General features: G+C 47.4%; 1 protein-coding gene across 3 annotated transcripts in view; it reads right to left on the reverse strand.

The window, feature by feature from the left end:
• COBL (cordon-bleu WH2 repeat protein) overlaps positions 1-20,034 on the reverse strand; it is a 164,655-nt gene that overhangs the window by 97,403 nt on the left and 47,218 nt on the right. For all 3 annotated transcript variants that reach the window (XM_034665558.1, XM_034665555.1, XM_034665551.1), the window contains one exon: positions 6,342-6,524. In XM_034665558.1, the coding sequence (XP_034521449.1) occupies positions 6,342-6,524 (183 nt within the window). The remainder of the gene's footprint in view (positions 1-6,341; positions 6,525-20,034) is intronic.

Here is a 20,034-nt window from a genome sequence, read left to right on the forward strand (position 1 = left end):
AGTGTGGAGGCACGCAGGCCAAGGTGAGAACTTGGTCATTCTCCAGTGTATACAAAGGGGAGACGGGCCCCCGCTTCTGTGTGACCAGTGTTGCTTTAGCAGTGGTGTAGAGAAGAGTCTGGAGATGGAGCGGCAGGTGCAGAAGTAGGGGGGGCGAGGAGGAGGCCACTGCAGTGGGGGTCGTCCCAGGAGCAGGAGCACCTAGACCAGGGTGCTAAGGTGGGTGCGGGGGAGGTGGCTGGCTTTGGGATCAGGCCTCGCTGACAGGTGGAGGGGCATGAGAGAAAGGTGAGTCTGAGGACCTCCCCTCCTCATGTCACACAGGGTCGGTCTGGGTGGGGCCTCTTCCCCTCCAGGGTCCCTGGCACACAGGCAGATTGAAGAGGCCACTCTTCTCTCCTGAACTGACCTTCAAATCCTGCCTGGTCAGCACAGCGTTCTGGGAAGCCGAATGGCTAAGCCAGGCTCATGTGAACACCACCCACACGATGGAGGTCATCAGAGGTCTTTGATTACTACAAAGAATAATTTTTTACAAAAATTTATTTATTTAATTGAGAGGGAGAGAGAGAGAGCACACGCATGAGTGGGGGGGGGCAGGAGAGGGTGAAGCAGGCTCCCCACTGAGCAGGGACCCGACTTAGGGCTCCATCCCAGGACCCTGGGATCATGACCTGAGCTGAAGGCAGACTCTTCACCGACTGAGCCACCCAGGTGTCCCTGAAGAGTAATTGAAAAATGATTTTTTAGAAGTCTCCAAGCATCATCCACTTTGCCAGAAACAAATTAACAACCACCATGAGTCAGGACACAGAGAACTTAAAGGAGTCTTTACCCCAGGAGAAGGACCGTGGACATGGCTCTACGGGACTAGGGATCCCATTCACCCCAACATCCTCATGGATGATCAATTTCTTTAGCAACAACCATCAGTCCTAACAGCAGAGAGGAGAATGCATTTGGAGCCCACTCTGGTCTGTGGCTGGTCTGTGGCCCTGTTCGGAGGGGACTCCCCTGCCCCATGGCTGCTAGGGCTCCGTGCTGGGGCCTTCTGTCTGCTGGGGATTGGGATGCAGAACGAGGTCGGGAACATGCCAGAATGAGGCAATATGCTGTCACAGGAACCACCAAATGCACACTTTAGTTCTGGACAAAACGTTTCGTTGGGGGTGTGCTCAGCAAAGTTTTACGATTTCTCATAATATTCTAATCACCTGACTCTCAGGATGCTTCCAGAAATGGAGCCTCAAGTGGGAATACTTTCCCCTAGTTTCTAACACATGCAGATTACCCTAATTATTGGCACAGTACAAAACACTGTGTTTATGTGTACATTGCACTGAGATATTCAAGGAATGAATATTAACTTTTGCTCTTAAGTGCAGGGCTTGCAAATAGCAGCTGCTCAACACATATTTATCAAATACATAAACAATTTTTCATGGAAAAATCTATTTTGGGTTATACCAATAAATGATAAAACACCAACCTCCCCCATCTCTCATTTTAATGCCCAATACCACAGTTATTCTAGTCCCAATACAACAAACTTGAAATCATGTACAAGTGCGCTTGTCACGTTGGAATTTTATGGTGTTGAATTCTCTCAGCAATGAATGCAATAATTCAAGTACTATGGGACAAAAGAAAGCCTGGATGGCTAAAATACTTTCTGAATTACTTTTACTTACAATAACAAAGGATTTATAGTTGTTATAGGCACAACAGCAGGCATAGAAGAACCGTGTGCCGACTGACAAAAATAGTGAAGAGCCGTTTATTCCAGATTTGTGGAAAATGATAACTCAAGTTAGACAACACAGCATTTTCTAGTCAAGTCCCACAAGTTATTTTTCATCAGACGACAGAGCGAAAAGCCAAAGAAACCACTCTGTAGCCAGCAAAGTGTCTTACAGAGGCACAAGTCGGCGCGTGGGGTTTACGGGATTGCTTTGATCCTGAGTAGGTGAACTGAGTCACCTAAGGACGGATTACTGGACAGGATCCTCTTCTCATTCTTCTCAGAGAGAGGCTCCAAAGGCTTAAAAGGATGAGCAACTGCCCCCCGATAATCTCTGACAGTGTGGACTGGTGAACGGGGTGTTCAGTCTGTGATTGACAGGGCAGAAATGCCACGGAGAGGGTGGGGCATCGTGTAACAGGGTGAACCTGTGCCCGGGCGAGGCAACTTTTTGCACTGCCTTTGATGCTTGAGGCAACGGAGAGTTTGATTTTTAGATTTAGTCTGCCACTTGGTTCTCGCAGGAGGCTGGCCAGGGCATAGAAACTTCGCGCCACCGCCCAGCCCTCCCTGCCTCAGGCTCCTGCATCCCTCAATGCCAGGGTCTCACTCCACCTGGTCGTGCGGTCTGTGCACCTTGGGGAAGGAAGGGTGGAAGTGGAGGGACTCACCAAGGACTATCAGGAGGGATGGAGATCGTATCTGGACCCAGGAAGCCGCTCCAGGGCCCCTGCTCTGACCTCTACAGCATGTGCCTGGGAAGGCTGCTTTTAGTGTTTCCATTCTGTAGAGAAGGAAAACTGAGGGCCAGATTGTGGGTGGAGAGGGGCCCTTGTGGGTACCTGTGTTCGCAGCCCCACTCATAATCTGAGATCCATGCTGATCCACAGCCCGAGGGGAAACACGCATGCAAGGGACAGGAAGACAAGCCTCCTGGGGACAGCTGCATACAAAGGGGGCTCTGAGCCCCACACAGGAGTAGCAAGCAAGAACTCTGCCCTTGATTGGGGTCAGGGACAAGGCTCGAGGTTGTCTCAGCACAGAGCAGAGTAGAATGAGGACCATGTGGAATCTCAAAGATAAAAGGAAGGAAAATCCCATCTGGAACCGGCAATCCCTCTGTCCCTCACTCAAGCACTCCCCGGGTCCCAGCAAGAAGAAGCAAGAGCTATTTATTCACCTGAACGTCTAACGTCAGGCCCCAGCTAACACTATGGCGACCTGTGCCCAAATGCTGTTATATAGCAGATTCATTCATTTCCAGATAACTTTCCTGCTGAAGACTCTTTCCAGATCTGTTAAGAATATTTACACCGAGCGGCTCTCTCTCACGTGTGTTACTCTCCCAAGTCTGCCTAGGTGGATCAGGGCAGTGGCATTCTGTGGCACGGCAGTTCTCAAAGTGGGGTTTGCCTGGGAACTTGCTGGAACGCCAGTTCTCAGGCCCTGCCCCAGACCTCCTGAATCAGAAACTCTCGGGGTAGAGCCAAGTAAAATGTGTTTTAACAAGCCCTTTGGGGGTGATTCTGATGCTCACTTAAGTCTGAAAAATACTGACTTAGCATATGGTGTGCTCACATATATATCATTCCTGTTTGAATGTTCTGCTTAATTGAAACTACACTCAAGGTAACGGAAAGGGGAGGATGGTCTGGCCCAGACAGCGCTTCTCCTCTGCAAAGATAATGTGGCTCTTTACCCATCTTGCCAATTTTTCTGCTAAGATGCTTGCACAAGGACACCATTAATTTCATCCACTGGCTCCAACACCTCAGGGAGACGCTCTTCCAAAAGCACTCTTAGAAATTACAAATACCAATGATCACATTGTGAGTCTATCGTCAGGTCATAAACACGGATACAAAGACTGCATTTTCGAGAATGTTTCTGATGAGCCGGGATGCAGCTGAAATTATTCCCCCTCTAAGACCTGAATACAGAAACGCAGAATTTTTCAGACCAGATGATAAGAAAAAATCTTCTAAAATAAGAAAATTGACGCGTTTTCCTTTTCCAAAACTAGCCATGTCCTTGAAAATAAGCCTTTCCTTTTCATTCAGGATATTGGTGTTAGCAACAGTTGCACATAAATAAGGCTTTCCAAACAAACATCTTATCTTTATATGGAAGGAAGTTCATGAAGAAGGAATTGACGTTTTTCCCCAACAATGACAACAATACATTTTTGGGTTCCTTTCCCAGAAATTAGTAAATAACAAAATACCTTTCATTTAAAAAGGGAAAAAAAATGGTCCTAGCAAATGCTTAAATCTAATCCATATGCCACTCATATGCTTAAAAAAGGAGAGGGATTCTGTGAGCCAATTTCTCCACTCATTCTGTGCCAAATAAAACAGATTTCAGTAAAAAGCTTTTACTGCCTCACAGGGAACTCTGTTCATTATTCGGGGTATAGAGAACTGTTTATTTTTCATTCAGAATTCCCGATTCCCTACTTACTATACATTTTCCCACTCCAGCAGACTTTATCCACTCTGGAGAGGCACGTTAAAATCTGAAAAACACAACATCTTCTCTGGATAGAAGACAGTTTTAAAATGCTGATCTGGCTTAGCATCTACATGCTATAACATGAGGGAAACGCAATTCTCATTGAAAAACAAACCCATAAGTCGTCGTGATCCTGGAATTCGTGATTTTCACTGCAAAAGAAATATCCTTCCCAATCGAAAGCAAAAAGACGTCCCCAGAGGGGACTGGTTGAAAAGTGCTAAATGCTAGAAATACGGTCTGCGGGTTACATAAAATTTCAGACTCTCAGCCCCAGCAAAAGAAAGAGGCACACGGCACACACACCAGCAGGAAGTCACTGTGTTTGATTTGCACGCTTTAATCATTAAAGTGCACCACCAAATGAGGTGCCATATGTGCCTAAAGTTCTTCTCATCATAAGATAGCTAAGCTATCATGGAGACCTCAAAACAACTTCGTGGCATTAGAAAATGCTTAGGAAACACAAAACTCGAAATATCGTGTTGCAGGCTTTTCCAACAGATTGCTAGCGCATGCCTGGAAAGGTCTGCAGAAGATTTGTTAAGATTTAGGAAGACTGATGGACAGACAGGGGCACCTGGGTGGGACAGGTGATTGAGCATCTGTCTCGATTTTGACTCAGGTTATGAACTCAGGGTCATGAGATTGAGCCCCACATCGGGCTGGCTCTGTGCTCAGTGTGGAGTCTGCTTGGGACGCTCTCCTTCTCCCTCTGCCCCTCCCCCCAGCCTGCATGCTCTCTCTCCCTCTAAAATAAATAAATAAATCTTTAAAAAAAAGACTGATGGACAGACGGACAATCGGGATAAAAAGGAAACTAAGTAAGAAGTCTGCTGCTCCAGAGAGCACCTCTGGTAACTTCTAACCATGACCTTGGGCTAAGCATCCCACCTGGGAGGTACAGACTTAGTTTCTGGTTTATTTTAAGGAAAAGCCATTTTACAAATGAGCACAAAAGGGTTCCAATCAAGACTAGCAGGAATGTGAAGCACTTGGCCTATATGAAGCAGGGACAGGCCAAGGGACACCAAGGCAGAAGGAAAGGAAATTAAGCCCGTGTGGGAGAATAATGTTCTGTAACGTTCCTGTTCATGGTGTGATGTCCCTGTCCACCCCCCATCTCCGCCAGGAACCTGGGTCACCCGTCACTAAGAAACCTCTGAGCTTCATGAAGAATAATGCATTCTTATTGACTCTGCAGGTTGACCCCGTGTCTTGGAATGCAAATGGAGCAGGCCTGCTGGGGGCACTGTTGGTCAGCCTTGGGGAACCCATGTTCTCCAAGATTCAGAAGTCCACTCCCATCCTGGCCACCCTAGGGGCTGTGTCCACCACTGCCCACCCAAATGAGGAAGGATGTATTTGGAGAATACACATCATACTTCCCAGTTTCACCGTGTCCTACTCCAAGCCACAAGAAGAGGAGCCACAGTCCAAGAGCAGCCCGGCCCCCAGGAAGGGAGGTTTGGGGATTTCCAATCGCGCTTCAAGGTGGCGTGGACACATGGCAGGTAAGAAGCCCAGGTGAGACCCCAGCGCTGGGGACAAAGGCTCTTTCCTGTCCACACATAAAGACAACCCCTTGCAAAGGAATTAAGTTGCTCTGAAGATAAACTTAACACACACGGCTTCATACATACGCGGTCTCTGCAAATGTAGTATGACACAGATAGTGACTTACTCCCCACTGTCCTGTGAATCTGACTTATTTGGGGCATTTTATATTAATATCACCTACCGTCCCTATCCCATACACACTCCAGAGACTTCCAGTGCCTTGACCCATGCAGTTTTCTCATGAAGCGACCATGACGATACCCAAAATGTCAACATTAGAGATAGAACAAGTGCCAATCAGCAAGCATAGGCCTCTCATGACTAAAAGGCACAAAAGTTTCCTACCTTCCACAACTGAAATACATGGCATCTCACCTTTACTTCTACAAAAAGCGTAAACATTCACCCGAACGCTCTCCCTGCTAAAGCCACACACTTGAAGGATCGCAGGGCATGCAGGGAACTTCTAGAGAGAACTCGCTGGTGCATGCAGCAAATGCACAGGTGCCGAGGGCTGCCCTCTGCTTACCTTTTCCGAGGTCTTGTCCTGCACTGGTGGCCCTGCAGCCAGCAGGGTCGGGGGAGGAGGGGCCCGTCGCTTCTTCAAGTCTGACTTCACAGACACCCCTGAGATGTTGCTGAGTGAGAGGGATGGACCCAACATAATGGAACGGGAATTCACCGACGGGGAGTTAGGCGTCGTCAGGCAGCCCTGCGAGGGGAGAGACAGACAAAGTCTCATCAGTGTGAGGTGCTTCTCTGTGGGCAGAAGCTCCAGCCTGAACACTAAGTGCCAAACCATCCATCCAAGTTTCTAGTATCATCTCCACTGACAGGCTCCAATGCCCTGAGCAAAGTCCGTGCGCTCGCTTTCCCTTAAAGCAGAAGAGGCTGCGTGACAGATTCCTGCCCGAGGTTTATTTTCGTCATCACGAAGGAAAGAGCGGATCCTTGCGACCTCTGACCGCACGCACCAGGCAGACCCAGTTAATGCTCCTGACCCAACTGCAGGTATGAATGAGACTCCTGGAAACGTCAGCCTGTCGTCAGAACAAGGGGCTGAAAGCAGAAGGAAGAGTCGAGAAGCACATTGCTCCTGGAGAAGACGACTGTCTTTAGCGATGCTGACGACACTGACCGCACCTCTGGCCACTCGGTGACCTCTCCCAAGGTCACCTGTTCCGGGCCCCTTAGGAACGCCTGCCCAGGCCGGGGTGGGGGAGGCTGGTTCTGGCCCCCCATGACTCTGCCAGAGGTGACACAGGCTTTCTCCTTCCTGGTGCACAGGTGGGGCCACAAGAGCTAATGAAAGGTGTAGCCCCCACACAGGCACTGAAGACCCCTGAGGTGTGTGTGAGCCCTCTGTTCTCGCTGCGGTGCCCTACTCTGTGCCCTGGCTCTGCAGACTCTGCAGCCTAATATCTGGACTTTGCAGAGAGGAACTGTAGAGCGACTGGGTCATTCTCCACCTGGCCCCAGCAGTAAGCTGCCCAGAATGAAGTTCTGTGTAAAGTGTATGGGGCCGCCTGCTCCATCTCCCTGTTTGGAAGGGCTTTCTCCATTTGGGGGTTACTTTACTGTCCCCCCACCCCACCTTCTAACACAGTCTGCCATCTTGAGGGGTTTAGGTTTCTTTGAACCCTCAAAGGTTACGAACAAATGGCTGTATGATATAAATGGCAGCCGTGAAGACCGCTGATCATGGAATGTGGTACCATGTGGTAGGTGTCTAATACGCCAAAAATGAATGCAAGCCGACATGCTAACGAGCTGCTTCTGCGGAGCAGTTTCTCCTACTGGGTGTGGGGTTGGGCAGGGGGCTGGTGGGCTAATGGGCACATCGGTTTTCAGTCTTTTTCCCCCAGGGTCTGCTTAATCGAATCCTTGTGTTAGTGCAGAAAGAGGGTTTAGAGAACCAACACTCCAATTTCAAATTAAAAACAAAACAGTGGGGCGCCTGGGTGGCTCAGTCAGTTGAGTGTCTGATTCTCAACCTTGGCTCAGGTCTTGATCTCGGGGTCATGAGTTCAAGCTCCACGTCGGGCTCCATGCTGGGCATGGAGCCTATTTAAAAAAAAAGAGAGAGAGAGAGAAGAGAAGAGAAGAGAAGAGAAGAGAAGAGAAGAGAAGAGAAGAGAAGAAAAAAAAAACAAGACAAAACAAAATGGAAGCCACACTCTGCCCTGGCGGCTCCTCTCCTCTGTCCTGACCAGCATTCCTCCCCAGCACCCGGTGCACGGGGCATATTCCACACGGAGGCCCATGCAGCACGGAAGTCAGCCCATGTATGGCAGAGACATGCTCTCCAGGTTAGACTCTTGCCTTTGCCACTTACAAGCTGCATGAACGTGGACGCACTTTGTGATTCTCCTCTGCCTCAACTTACCTCCTGTAAAACTGGGTGAATCCCTGTACCTGCGTCCCACAGGGATCACGGGGACTAAATGGCTTACTCCATGCGAAAGAACTTGGTTCTTGGCACAAAGTAAATATCCAGTGTGTGCTTGCTATTATGGTTATTGTATATTTATTTATTATCTCCCCCGTTACTGTGTGGGACCCACGGGGACAGCGATTACTGCCCGTTCCCCCAGCTCCTAACCACTCTCAGCACCTGGAAGGCCCTGGAGCCAACATTAGCAGGAATGAATGACTGGATGGAGAGAGCCTCTGGACAGCTCTGCTCTCATGTCTGACAAAAGGAGCTTGTAGGGAAGCTTTTGAATGAACGATGGGTTCTCTATTTAAAATAAGGGGCGCCTGGGTGGCTCAGCCGGTGGAGCATGTGACCCTTGATCTCAAGGTCATGAGTTCGAGCCTGATGCTGGGCACAGAGCTTACTTAAAAAAGAAAAATTAAAAAAATACGTAAAGGAAACCCATCACATTCAGCAACAGCCCAGTATTCCCTGTGCTCAGACTCTAATCCTTTTCTGTTCTGCCAATTATACCATCATTCGGTTCCCCGAGAACATTTCTGAGACTCAGATTTTCTTGTCCATAAATATTAAAGGCAAAGCAAACACCAGTCTCTGGAGGTTGCTTTGAGGGCCAGTTCCTGCTTCCTTGTGAGACACCGCGCTACAGAGGAATCCAGCGTCTTGTTCATCAAACGCGGCATTCCCGTAGGAAACAGGTGGCAATCTATAGGAAACAGCCCAACAGCCAGAAAATCTGCTGATGCCTCTTTAGCTCCCATGGCAAAGTGTAAAGAAAAATTATAAATATTTCTCCCAGTCCTTACGTTACGCAGACATCTGACTGGTTACCAAGCAAATAAGCCAATGAAGAATGAACTCTGAAATATCATCCCCCGCCTCCATCTACCTCCATAGCAACTGTGCGGACCCAAGGAGACAGGACTTACATCTACTTAACAATGCAGGCTGCACATGAGGAAATGACATTGATGAAGCCAAGCAGAGGAGGGCTTGAACTCTAGAGCTGTGGCGGAGTTTCAGGGGACGGCTGGCTGGTTCAGACACCCTCAGCGCAAGGGAAATGCCAGCATACGTTCTGAAGGTTTGTTAAAGCTTGTGAAATACGATGGAGAACCAGACACCATGCCTGCGTGGTTATCTCTGGACCAGGCATGGCCCCCTTTGTTATCCCGCAAACATGATGATGCATTTCACAACCCTGCTGCTAATTGCTCTGTTCACTCCACCCTGTCTAGACTCAAAACTTCAATTCCTCTTGTCCTCAGTCCTCACCACAACTATGTGTGCCTGACTGATCACTCAACGCTGCTATGAATTCACCTCTGTCCTCTCAATGCCCTGAGCGTTTTGGGGAGGCTCTGTGCAGAATACTCCCTTAAAAGTACTTTACAGGTCATCCATTGTGTATTGATTTCAGGCTTTAATCCTATAATCCTATTGCCATTAATAGTGCTCTGACATGTTGGTGAGGCATGGAACACCGTTCTCCTGATGGAGCAACCCCCATGCACACACAGGTGGGGATCTTACAGTAGGAATGTTCTCATCTTTAAAATAATATAAAATAGGGAAATTCCATTGACTTCAAATTGTTGTCAACACCTAGCATATTTCTGTCACATCAGAGGTGGTTTCCTTCTTCTCTGTTAAGTATTTTTGGGCAGAATGGCCTCATGAGGACCAGGTAAGATGGTCTTAGAGAAAGCCAGAAGCCCAGAGCACAGCCCATCCCAAGCCCCTGTAAGCTGTGGTGTCTGTTACCCCGGACAGTGGGCTTCTCACGATCCCTTATCTATGTCACTGGAACATCACTGAATTTTGACACAACAGGTTTATTTAGTCCCAACCTGCTCTATCTGGGCCACACAAATCTCTCCCAACACCCCCTGTTCCCACTCACAGGCAGGCCAGTCTCAGGGTCCACTAGACTGGAGTCCAATAGCACCACCCAAGAATTCTGCTATTCAGTAGTGTTTCCCAACCTTCAACTCATGGGCAGCCAAAATATTCCAAACATTTTGGCTGCCCAGAGGATATCTGTGGGGTTCAATATTTTTTTCCTTTTTACCTTTTGACTCCCTTCACCCATTTCTCTACCCTCCCCACCCTCTACCTCTGACAACCACCTTTTTAATTTTTATTTATTTTTTTTAGATTCCATGTATAAGAGAGATCACGCAGCATTTGTCTTTCTCTGATTTATTTCACTTAGCGTAATGCCCTCAAGGTCCATCCATTGTGTCACAAGTGGCAAGATTTCATTCTTTTTCATGGCTAAATAATATTCCACTATGCACATTATATATATACAGTTTCTTTATACACGTGTCTGTAGGTTGTTAGGTGTTTCTATACCTTCACTATTGTAAATAACGCTGCAGTGAACACAGGGATAGGTATATCTTTTCTCGTTAGTGTTTTCATTTTCTTTGGATAAATACCCAGAAGTGGAATTGCTGGATCACCTGGTAGTTCTGGTTTTAATTTTTGCAAGGACTGTTTTCCACAGTGGTTGCACCAATTTACATTCCCACCAACAGTGCATGAGGGTTGCCTTTTTTCCACCCTGAAACTTATCTTTCTTCTCTTTTTGATAATATCCATTTAACAGGTATGAGGTGGTAGCTCATTGTGGTTTGGATTTGCAGTTCCCTGATCATGTGCTGTTCATGGACCTGTTGGCCATCTATACGTCTTCTTTGAAAAAATGTCTTTTCAGATCTGCCCACTACTTAATTGGATTGTTTGGTTTTGTGCTACTGAGTTGTAGGAGCTCTTTATATATTTTGGATATTAACCCCTTATCGGATAGATGATTTGCAAAAATCTTCTCCCATTCAGTAGATTACCTTTCATTTTGTTGAGGATTCCTCTATTGTGCAGAAGCTTTCCAGTATGATGTAGTCCCACTTGTTTATTTTTGCTTTTAGTGTCAGATTCAAAAAATCATCAGCAAGATCAATGTCAAGGAACTTACTGCTTATGTTTTCTTCTAGGAATTGTATGAATCCAGGGCTTATGTTCAAGTCTTTAATCCATTTTGAGTTAATTTTTGTGTAATGGTGTAAGATAGTGGTCCAATTTTCCTAGCACCATTTATTGAAGAGACCATCGTTTTCCCATTGTACATCCTTGGCTCCTCTGTCATACACTAATTCCCATACATAAATGGGTTTATTTCTGGCTCCTTATTCTGTGTCATGGATCTATGCATCTGTTTTTATGCCAATATTATACTAATTACTTTGGCTTTGTAACACAGTTTGAAATCAAAGACCATGATGCCTTCAGCTTTGTTCTTTTTTCTCAAGATTGCTCTGGCTATTCAGGGTCTTTTCTGACTCTCTACAAATTTTATGATTATTTGCTCTATTTCTTTGAAAAATGTGATTGGAATCTTGATAGACATTGCATTGGATCTGTAGATTGCTTTGGGTAGTATGGACATTTTAACAATAGTGATTCTTGCTGTCCATGAGCATGGACTATCTTTCCCTTTATTTGTGTCTTCTTTAATTTCAACATATAGGTCTTTCACCTCCTTGGTTAAATGTATTGCTATTTTATTCTTTTTGAGGCAAGAGACTGTTTTCTTAATTTCTCTTTCTGATAGTTTTTTATTAGTTTACAAAAATGCCACTGATTTTTATGTATTGCTTTCATATGCTGTAACCTTACTGAATTTATTTATTAGTCCTTACAGTTTTTTGATGGCATCTTTAGGGTTTTCTCTATAACAATATCACATCATCTGCAAATAGTGACAGTTTTACTTCTTCCTTTCCAATTTGGATGCTTTTTCTTTCTCTTTCTTGCCAAACTGCAATGGCTGGGACTTCCATACTGTGTTGAATAAAAGTGGTGAGGGGGACATCCTTGTCTTGTTCCTGATCTTAGAAGAAAGACTTTTCAGCTTTTCACCATTGAGTATGATGAGCACAGATGCAAAAATCCTCAACAAAACATTAGCAAACTGAATTGGACAATACTTTAACAGGATCACACACCATGATCAAGTGGGATTTATTCCAGGGATGTTGGCAAATCAGTCAATGTGATACTAGCAGATCAAAACGATGAAGGGTAGAAGTCATATGATCATCTCAATAGATCCCAAAAAGGCATCTGATAAAAGTTAACTTCCTTTTATGATAAAAACTCTCAACAAAGTGGGTACAAAGGGAATATAACTCAACATAATAAAAGCCATATATGACAAGCCCACAGATATGTGTGCGTTAACTCTTACCTTCCTTCTTTCTCCATGTCTGGAATTTGTACATAGAATATAGAAAACAATCCACAGAATAATTTGGGAGGAAAACACTATTAAGTCAGATGTTCTTTAAAATGCTGACTCATCAATATTAAATAAAATGGAAAACAGGGATAATCTATACAGCTCAGAGTCTACAGCCTGGCCTATTTCTCATTCTAATTTGGGGGCTTTTCTCCTGCTACAAAGGAGCAAAGTTCCATAAGGGACTTGGCTTTCCTGCAGGAGGGATTTGGTTTCCTGTTCTGGTCCAAATGGGTCAATAACTTTTTTTTTTAATATCAAGTCCTTTTTTGTAGGGGAATGAGTCATGCCCTTCCCTAATTATTGGCACTGAAATCCATATTTTGGCTTTTACAGTCTTATTTTTCAGGGAGATTTTCTCCTGTGAGTTCAGCCCAATAAATCACTAAGGAAAAAGCCCTGGATAACAGAGAGAAAAAGGAACAAAGCAAACACACCCTTCATATCCACACTTGATGGGACTTCATCCTGTGCGGTGTCAGCTCCACCAGACCGGCTGCTGTCAGCTGGAGGGAAGTCAGATCAGAGACAAGGCGAAACTCCGTGCATTCACAACACCACTGATACTCATTTACGATACTCTGTGTAAAATGATCATTTGATCCTATCTCACACATATGGGAGGAGAAGAATAAAAAGAGAAGGAAACTCATAATTTCAGGACCTGAGTGTCCACTCAAAACGAGACTGACTCTGTGACAACTGGTTTTGCCATCAATCTCTAATTGTAAAGTAAGAATAATATCGTTTCTGCTGGCAATGTCCTCCTCATCTCAGCGTTTTCTCCCTGTATTTGATCGTCATTGGGACCCTGGGGTGCCACACTGCTGGGTGGGACAGCAGAATCTGCACACATTCCAATCAGCCACCAGAGCTTCTCCCGGGACGATGCACAGACACCCCACTGCCACGGGCTCACCAGGGAGCCCCAGTCCCAGAGCAGCCCTGAGCTTCCAGGGGGCTGGCGGATGCCCTTGACGTGGCCTCCAGAATGAGCTCTGCCCCTAACCCATCAGGATGTTAAGGCGGCACCAGCCCAGCACCATCCAGCAGAGGGCATCCCAGCCCGACGGCTCCATGTAATCCTGATGAAGGCTCTGGGAGTGCTGGGCTTTTCTATAATCACTGTGGGGTCTACAGCACTTACTCATTCACTTATGATTGACCAGAGGTCAGTACTATGCAAGAAGCTGAGTATGTCTAAGGTAAGCACTGTTCTTTTCAAGTAAGCCCAGACTGTCATGGTTTCTTTTCCTTTGCTTATGCTCTTCTGTGCATCTGCACAAAGCATATTTACAAACAGAGCATGGCACATGCCTAAGGAGGGACTCGTCCATCCATGTGGACAGGACATGGTGAACTCTGGCCACGATGTGCTTCTAGGCAAGAGAGACAAATGGGTCAACCTGTCACTGACATCTTTCTGTTTAAGATAAATTGGTTGGGGCGCCTAGGTGGCTCAGTCAGTAAAGCATCTGACTTGGGCTCAGATCATGATCCCCGGGTCCTGGGATCGAGCCCCGTGTGGGGCACCCTGCTCAATGGGGAGTCTGCTTGTCCCTCTGTCTCTGCCCCTCACTCCTGCTGCTCGTGCTCTCTCTCTCAAATAAATAAAATCTTTTGAAAAAAGATAAATTGGTTCAAAAAAGTAAGGATGAATGGTCATTTTTGTTCCATTTTTCAAAACTGTCCATTCTGGCAAATACAACTGTATCTTGCAAGAACAATGATGTAATCACATCTATCGAAAGTCAGAGTAGATCTTCTGATGTGGCTAGTGAGGAATTCAGATACGGTTGTTGTTTAAAGATTAAGGAAAGCATTTTGGTTAGGGTGGGTGTAGTTCAATAGCCATCGGTAATCCTATCAGCCTCATGCTCTTCTAAGTTAGATCAGACACTTTCAGGATGGCGCATTTGATGGTGAGGAGAGCTGAAGCCCAAGGAGACAACAGAACCACTTAGGACAGCCCAGGTGCCTGATGATGGAATTCAATCAGTTCCAGGAGCACAGCTGCACCCTCCCCCCCTACACCATGCTGCCCCCTTTTGAAAGGCTTTAATATCACTTTTTTCTGTTTCTAATGCTGTGTCCAAGAATAAAGTGGGAGAGAAGATGCAGTCAGATCTGCTATCCCCATCATCTTTCCTTCCAGTCCTGGGTTTGGCAGAATCCAAGGCAGGACCACGTGCTACAAACCAATGGGGCAGACAGCCACCGCTGCCCTGCCTACACTCAGGGGACCAGCATGGCAGAGCAGCCCAGACATGTTCTGGCGAGGGAGGAGAAAATATTCTCATTCCCAATGAGGCACAGTCCTGGGAAATGGGGGGGACAAAGTTCTCTTCCCAGGAGGGTGTTCTCTGTCTGCTTTCTCTTATCTTCGGGGCATGGCCATCCTGACAGACGTGCCCTTAGCTGAACCCCTCAGCCAAAGGAAAGGGCATGCTGGCTTCTGGCACCTGGGTCTCTCGAGTCAGTTCGGAGTAAATGCACATCAGGAAGGACAAAGCATGCCAACGTCATGTGAACTGATCCACGTGATGGGCAGGGGGTCGGAACTTAAGAATCCAGTTTCTGTTATGTGAGATGATGGGAAATGATCATTCTGTTGGCCACATTCCTCTGTGTGAATGCCTGAGGGATGGCATTTCTTTAGAGGAGAAGCTGCAGAAGCTGTTTGGTTGGGATCGATATTTCTGCCAGCAAAATACTGGGTCACGTAAGCTCTCCAATGGTGATAAGCATCAGAGCAATTCTGGGGCATTTCTCTACGGGCAGGGTCTCTTCTTAAAAAGGAGCAAACCAAGAGCACCCCACTGGTAGTATCTGATTTTCTCTTAATGACACTCAGTGAAGACATTCAGAGTGAGCTCTGATCCTCTAAGTCTTTTGTGGCAGGACCGGCTCAAGAGCGGGACCTGTTTGCAGACATGGGAATGCACGGAGCACGTCGTTTACTTACAATAGGCGACTTTAATAATGACAATTTCAGAGAGCCAGAACCTTCTGAAAAGCTTGTGAACGAAAAGGAAACAAGTCCCTGTGTAGATCAAGATAATAATACATGCTGCCCACGGTCAGGAAGGCCGTGGTCCTGGTGGACAGCGTGCCGCGGCCCAAGGGGCTTGGGCATGAGCTCTGAGCCCAGCGGGCCCCGCATGAGGGAGCAGACACAATCCAGGTACAGAGGCTTGGTGGGATGTGGAGGAGGAAAGTCAAAAAGTCAGCCATATGTACAGTGTAGCTGGAAGCCGTGGCCAGGGGACCGGCTGCATGTGGGGCTCACGGGGAGGACTCCAGCAGAGAATTGTGGGCAATAGACATAAACCCACACGATGTGTATTTCTGAGATGCCTGCTGATGTGAGTTCATTTTTTTAAATAATAATTTTTATTATGTCATGTTAGTCACCGTACAGTACATCCTTAGTATTTGATGTAATGTTCCATGATTCATTATTTGCATATAACACCCAGTGCACCATGCAATACATGCCCTCCTTACTACCCATCACCAGTCTATCCCATTCCCCACCCCCCTCCCCTCTGAAACCCTCAGTTTGTTTCCCAGAGTCCACAGTCTCTCATGGTTCATTCCCCCTTCTGTTTACCCCACCCCTTCCTTCTTCCCTTCCTTCTCCTACCGATCTCCCTGCTATTTCTTATGTTACATAAATGAGTGATTAAGAAGATGTGGTCCATTTATACAATGGAGGAGCTCGTGAGCATATGATTCTTACCATGGGCTGCACGAGGAAAGGGAATGGGAACTCTGGCTGTACAGCCGTGGTGAGCTAACCCAAGGGCAGACTAAAAGATGCCACCCCGTGACACAGAAACAAAAGTGAGGGGAGAACAGAGCTCTTTGCACGACACCTGCCTGTTTCTAATGCGTGTATCACATCAGGGATACACATCCGTATATATGCACCTGACTCAGGACGTGGGGGATTTCTCTTCTGGTGAGTGAACCTTCAAGCAAAGTGGGGCGATGTTTTTAAGAGGCAGGAAGCACAGATGTGCTTCCTCGGTGGCTTTCTGGGTTGAGCTGACCAGCCCTCCAAAGCACTGTTCAAAACACTCATTCCTCATCTGCACATGCATCATCACTTCTGTCTCAGGGATCACGATGTAGAAAAGAGCGGCCACAAAATTCAATGTCCAAGGGGCGCCCAGGTGGCTTAGGTGGTTAAGCGTCTGACTCTTGATTTCAGCTCAGGGTCTGAGATTGAGCCCCAAGTGGGGCTCTGTGCTGGGTGTGTAGCCTGCTTAACATTCTCTCTCTCCCTCTCTCTCTGCCCCTCCCCCCTTTGTGTACATGCACTCTCTCTTTAAAAAAAAAAAAATTCAATATCCAAAATAGGTTTACCATTAGGGGCACCTGGGGGGCTCAGTTGGTGAAGTGTCTGCCTTGGTTCAGGTCATGATCCCAGGGTCCTGGGATCGAGCCCTGCATCGGGCTCCCTGCTCAGCGGGGAGTCTGCTTCTCCTTCTCCCTCTGCAGCTCCCCCTACTTGTGTGCTCTCTCAAATAAATTAATAATAAAAGAAAAGCGAAATAGGATTATCATCCAAGTGGTCTAGGGAAAATGCCACACTGCAAAGAACATGGGACAACCGCATTTTGAGGACTGTCGTGCACAGAGAAGTGCAGTCTCATTCCCTGGAAGGGAATCGGAGTGGATACCTGTCTAGGGCAGAGTGAAAAAGGCGGCCATCTCAACTCCAGGGTCACCAATGGCAACAAACACGGGAGGCATTCATTTTCCACATATTTACCCAGTAGGTCCTTGTAACAACTTTCAGAGGTAGGTCATCACAGGATTCCCATTTCGCAGGTCAAAACCTGGGGCGCCGAGTGAGTGGCTTGCCCAGGGTCGCACCCCAACACATGACAGAGCCAGACAGGCTGCTGGTACTGGGATACAGGTTCTCAAACGTGGCTGCACCCCAGAACCCCCACCCCCGGGAGCTTTGAGAGATGGGGAAGCCCAGGCCTCACCCCAGACGAACGTCAACAGAGACTCTGGGATGGGACCAGGCATCTGTTGTTTTTCTTTTTTAAAAGATTGTGCCAGAATACACCCACCCTAGAATTTCCCATTTTAATCATCTCCAAGTGTACCATTCAGCAGCATTACGTCTGCTCAAACGTGGTCTGGCCATGACCACAATGCATGTAGTTCTGGAACTCTCCAACACCCCAAAAGGAAACACTGCACCCATCCTGGAGCCACCGCCCATTCCCTTCTCCCCCCGGCCCTGACAAGCCACGGACATGCTTTTTGATGCAGGGACTGGTTACTGATTACTTCACATAAATGAAATCAGACAATAGGTGGTTTCCGTGTCTGACTTCTTTCACTTAGCAGGATTTCAATTTTCATCCATGCTATGGTACGTGTCGGAACTGCAGTCTCACTACGGCTGAATAATATTCCTTTGTCTGGACAGTCCACACTCTGTTTACCCATTCATCTGTTGATGGACACTTAGATTGTTTTTGCCCTTTGGCTTTGGTGAATAGAGCTGCTGTGAACATCTGCATACAAATGTTGCTTGAAAGCCTGTTTTCAGTCCTCGTGGGCATCTAGGAGTGGGACTCTGGCTGACATGGTAATATTCGATACTGAACTGCCTGGGGAACCACCAAACTGCTTCCCATGGCCGGTTTGCCACTTTGCTTTTCCACCAGCAAGGACGAGGTTTCCAATTTTTCCACATCCCTGCCCATACTTGCTATTTTCCTCTTAAAGAAAAATTATTTATTTATTTAAGAAAGTGTGGGTACCCGCAAGAGCGGGGTGGGGAGTGGAAGAGGGAGAGTGAGAATCTCAAACAGACTCCCCGCTGAGTGTGGGGCCCGACACTGGGCTCAATCTCATGACCCTGAGATCATGACCTGAGCCCAAATCAAGAGTCAGACACTTAACCAACTGAGCCACCCAGATGCCCCATCCTCTTCTTTTTTTTTAATTTAGTTATAGCCATCTTAATGGGTGTGAAGGGGTGTCTCACTGTGGCTTGGATTTGCGTTTCTCCAGTTACCACGATGTTGAGCGTTCTTTCACGTGCTTTTTGGCCATCAGGCAGCTGCTTTTGACCATTAAGGTTTAAGAACCATGGGTCAAGAATCAAGGTTAAGAACCACTACTCCCATCTTCGCCCCCAACCATCACACCACCCTGCCCATCTTACAGGTGTCAATTCATCTCTCTCAGCATACAGCCTCAGAGCATCAGCTGCCAGCATTTTGGGGGCCCTGACCTCCGTGGTGGCTGGTGTTCCCATGCATGACAACCCTCCACAGCAATGTCTGTCCGAGAGCTGCAACCCCACCCTGGGGACATTCCCTTGGGAAAGCATATCACAAAGCCAATGACGATGTTTTTTCAGGGCACACCTTCAACGGCTTTCATGCACTTGAAGTAAATCATTCATAAACTTTGGTATTTTACTATTCACAAATTACCAGTGACCCCACCCCGACCCCTTTCTCACAGGTTCTGATGCCCCAAAGGACAGCCAGTTGATCCAGTGCATGTTGTCATGGCGACAGGGAGGGGACCTCAGGGCACACACATCCTCAGGTCACCCTTAAAGTTTGCTCGCAAAGTCCTTAGCAGGTTTCCCGGGGCTCTCCTTTGTCAGCCTATGCACCTGACCTTTCGGGCTAAGATTCTGTAGTTCTTCTGACATGCACCCTGTATTCTTCCATGAACACATCAACTTTGGTTGCAGATAAACAGAAAGGCAGGAGAAAGGTGGCTTCGGGGGACCTACAAGTCCCAGAGCACGACGGTGGCCAGCCCAGGGGCCCAGGGAAGCCGGGAAGTCAGAAGACAGGCCCAGAAAGGAGGTGCAGGTGTTCCCATCTGAAGGCAGATAACAGAGAGGGGGCATCACAGGAGACCATGGTATCCCACTCAGCCCTCCTGCTTCAACGGGAACCAGCCAGGAGGAAAACCGAACCATCATGACAGTTACGACACCGAACACATCAGGAAACTGGAGAGAGACAGATCTGTCGATAGGACTGTGATCCTGGGAGGGGTGATGCTCTCATCGTTCTGCAGGGGATCTGGGGAGCTGGTGGGTCCCAGCTCTGGGTTACAGGTGGATGGGCACGGCTTCAGGGGATGGACTCCCCATCCTAACTGGGGTCACAGGTGGCAGGGCGAGGTGCCAGAGGGGACAGAGTGCCAGTTTTCTCTTTTCTTCCCGCCCTGGTCTTTCTCTCCGATCTCAGGCTGCACTCTCGGGCCTGTGAGCATGTCTCTCCTTGCTGGATTCTAAGGTCACCTCCACTAGCCCTGCGCAGAAGAATGGCTGCTCTTCGGTTCCTCCCTCTTGCCAGTCGGGGTCCCTTCCTGACCGGCCCCCTGGAGCCCCGTTTCCCTTCATCTTCTCCCTCTGGAGCAGCTGCTTCTCAAGGGCGGCCCAGGGGTTCTTCCTAGCGTGTGAGGTCTCCTTTTGGCCTC

The sequence above is a fragment of the Ailuropoda melanoleuca genome, chromosome 1 (genome assembly GCF_002007445.2).
Source record: "Ailuropoda melanoleuca isolate Jingjing chromosome 1, ASM200744v2, whole genome shotgun sequence".
NCBI lineage: Eukaryota > Metazoa > Chordata > Mammalia > Carnivora > Ursidae > Ailuropoda > Ailuropoda melanoleuca.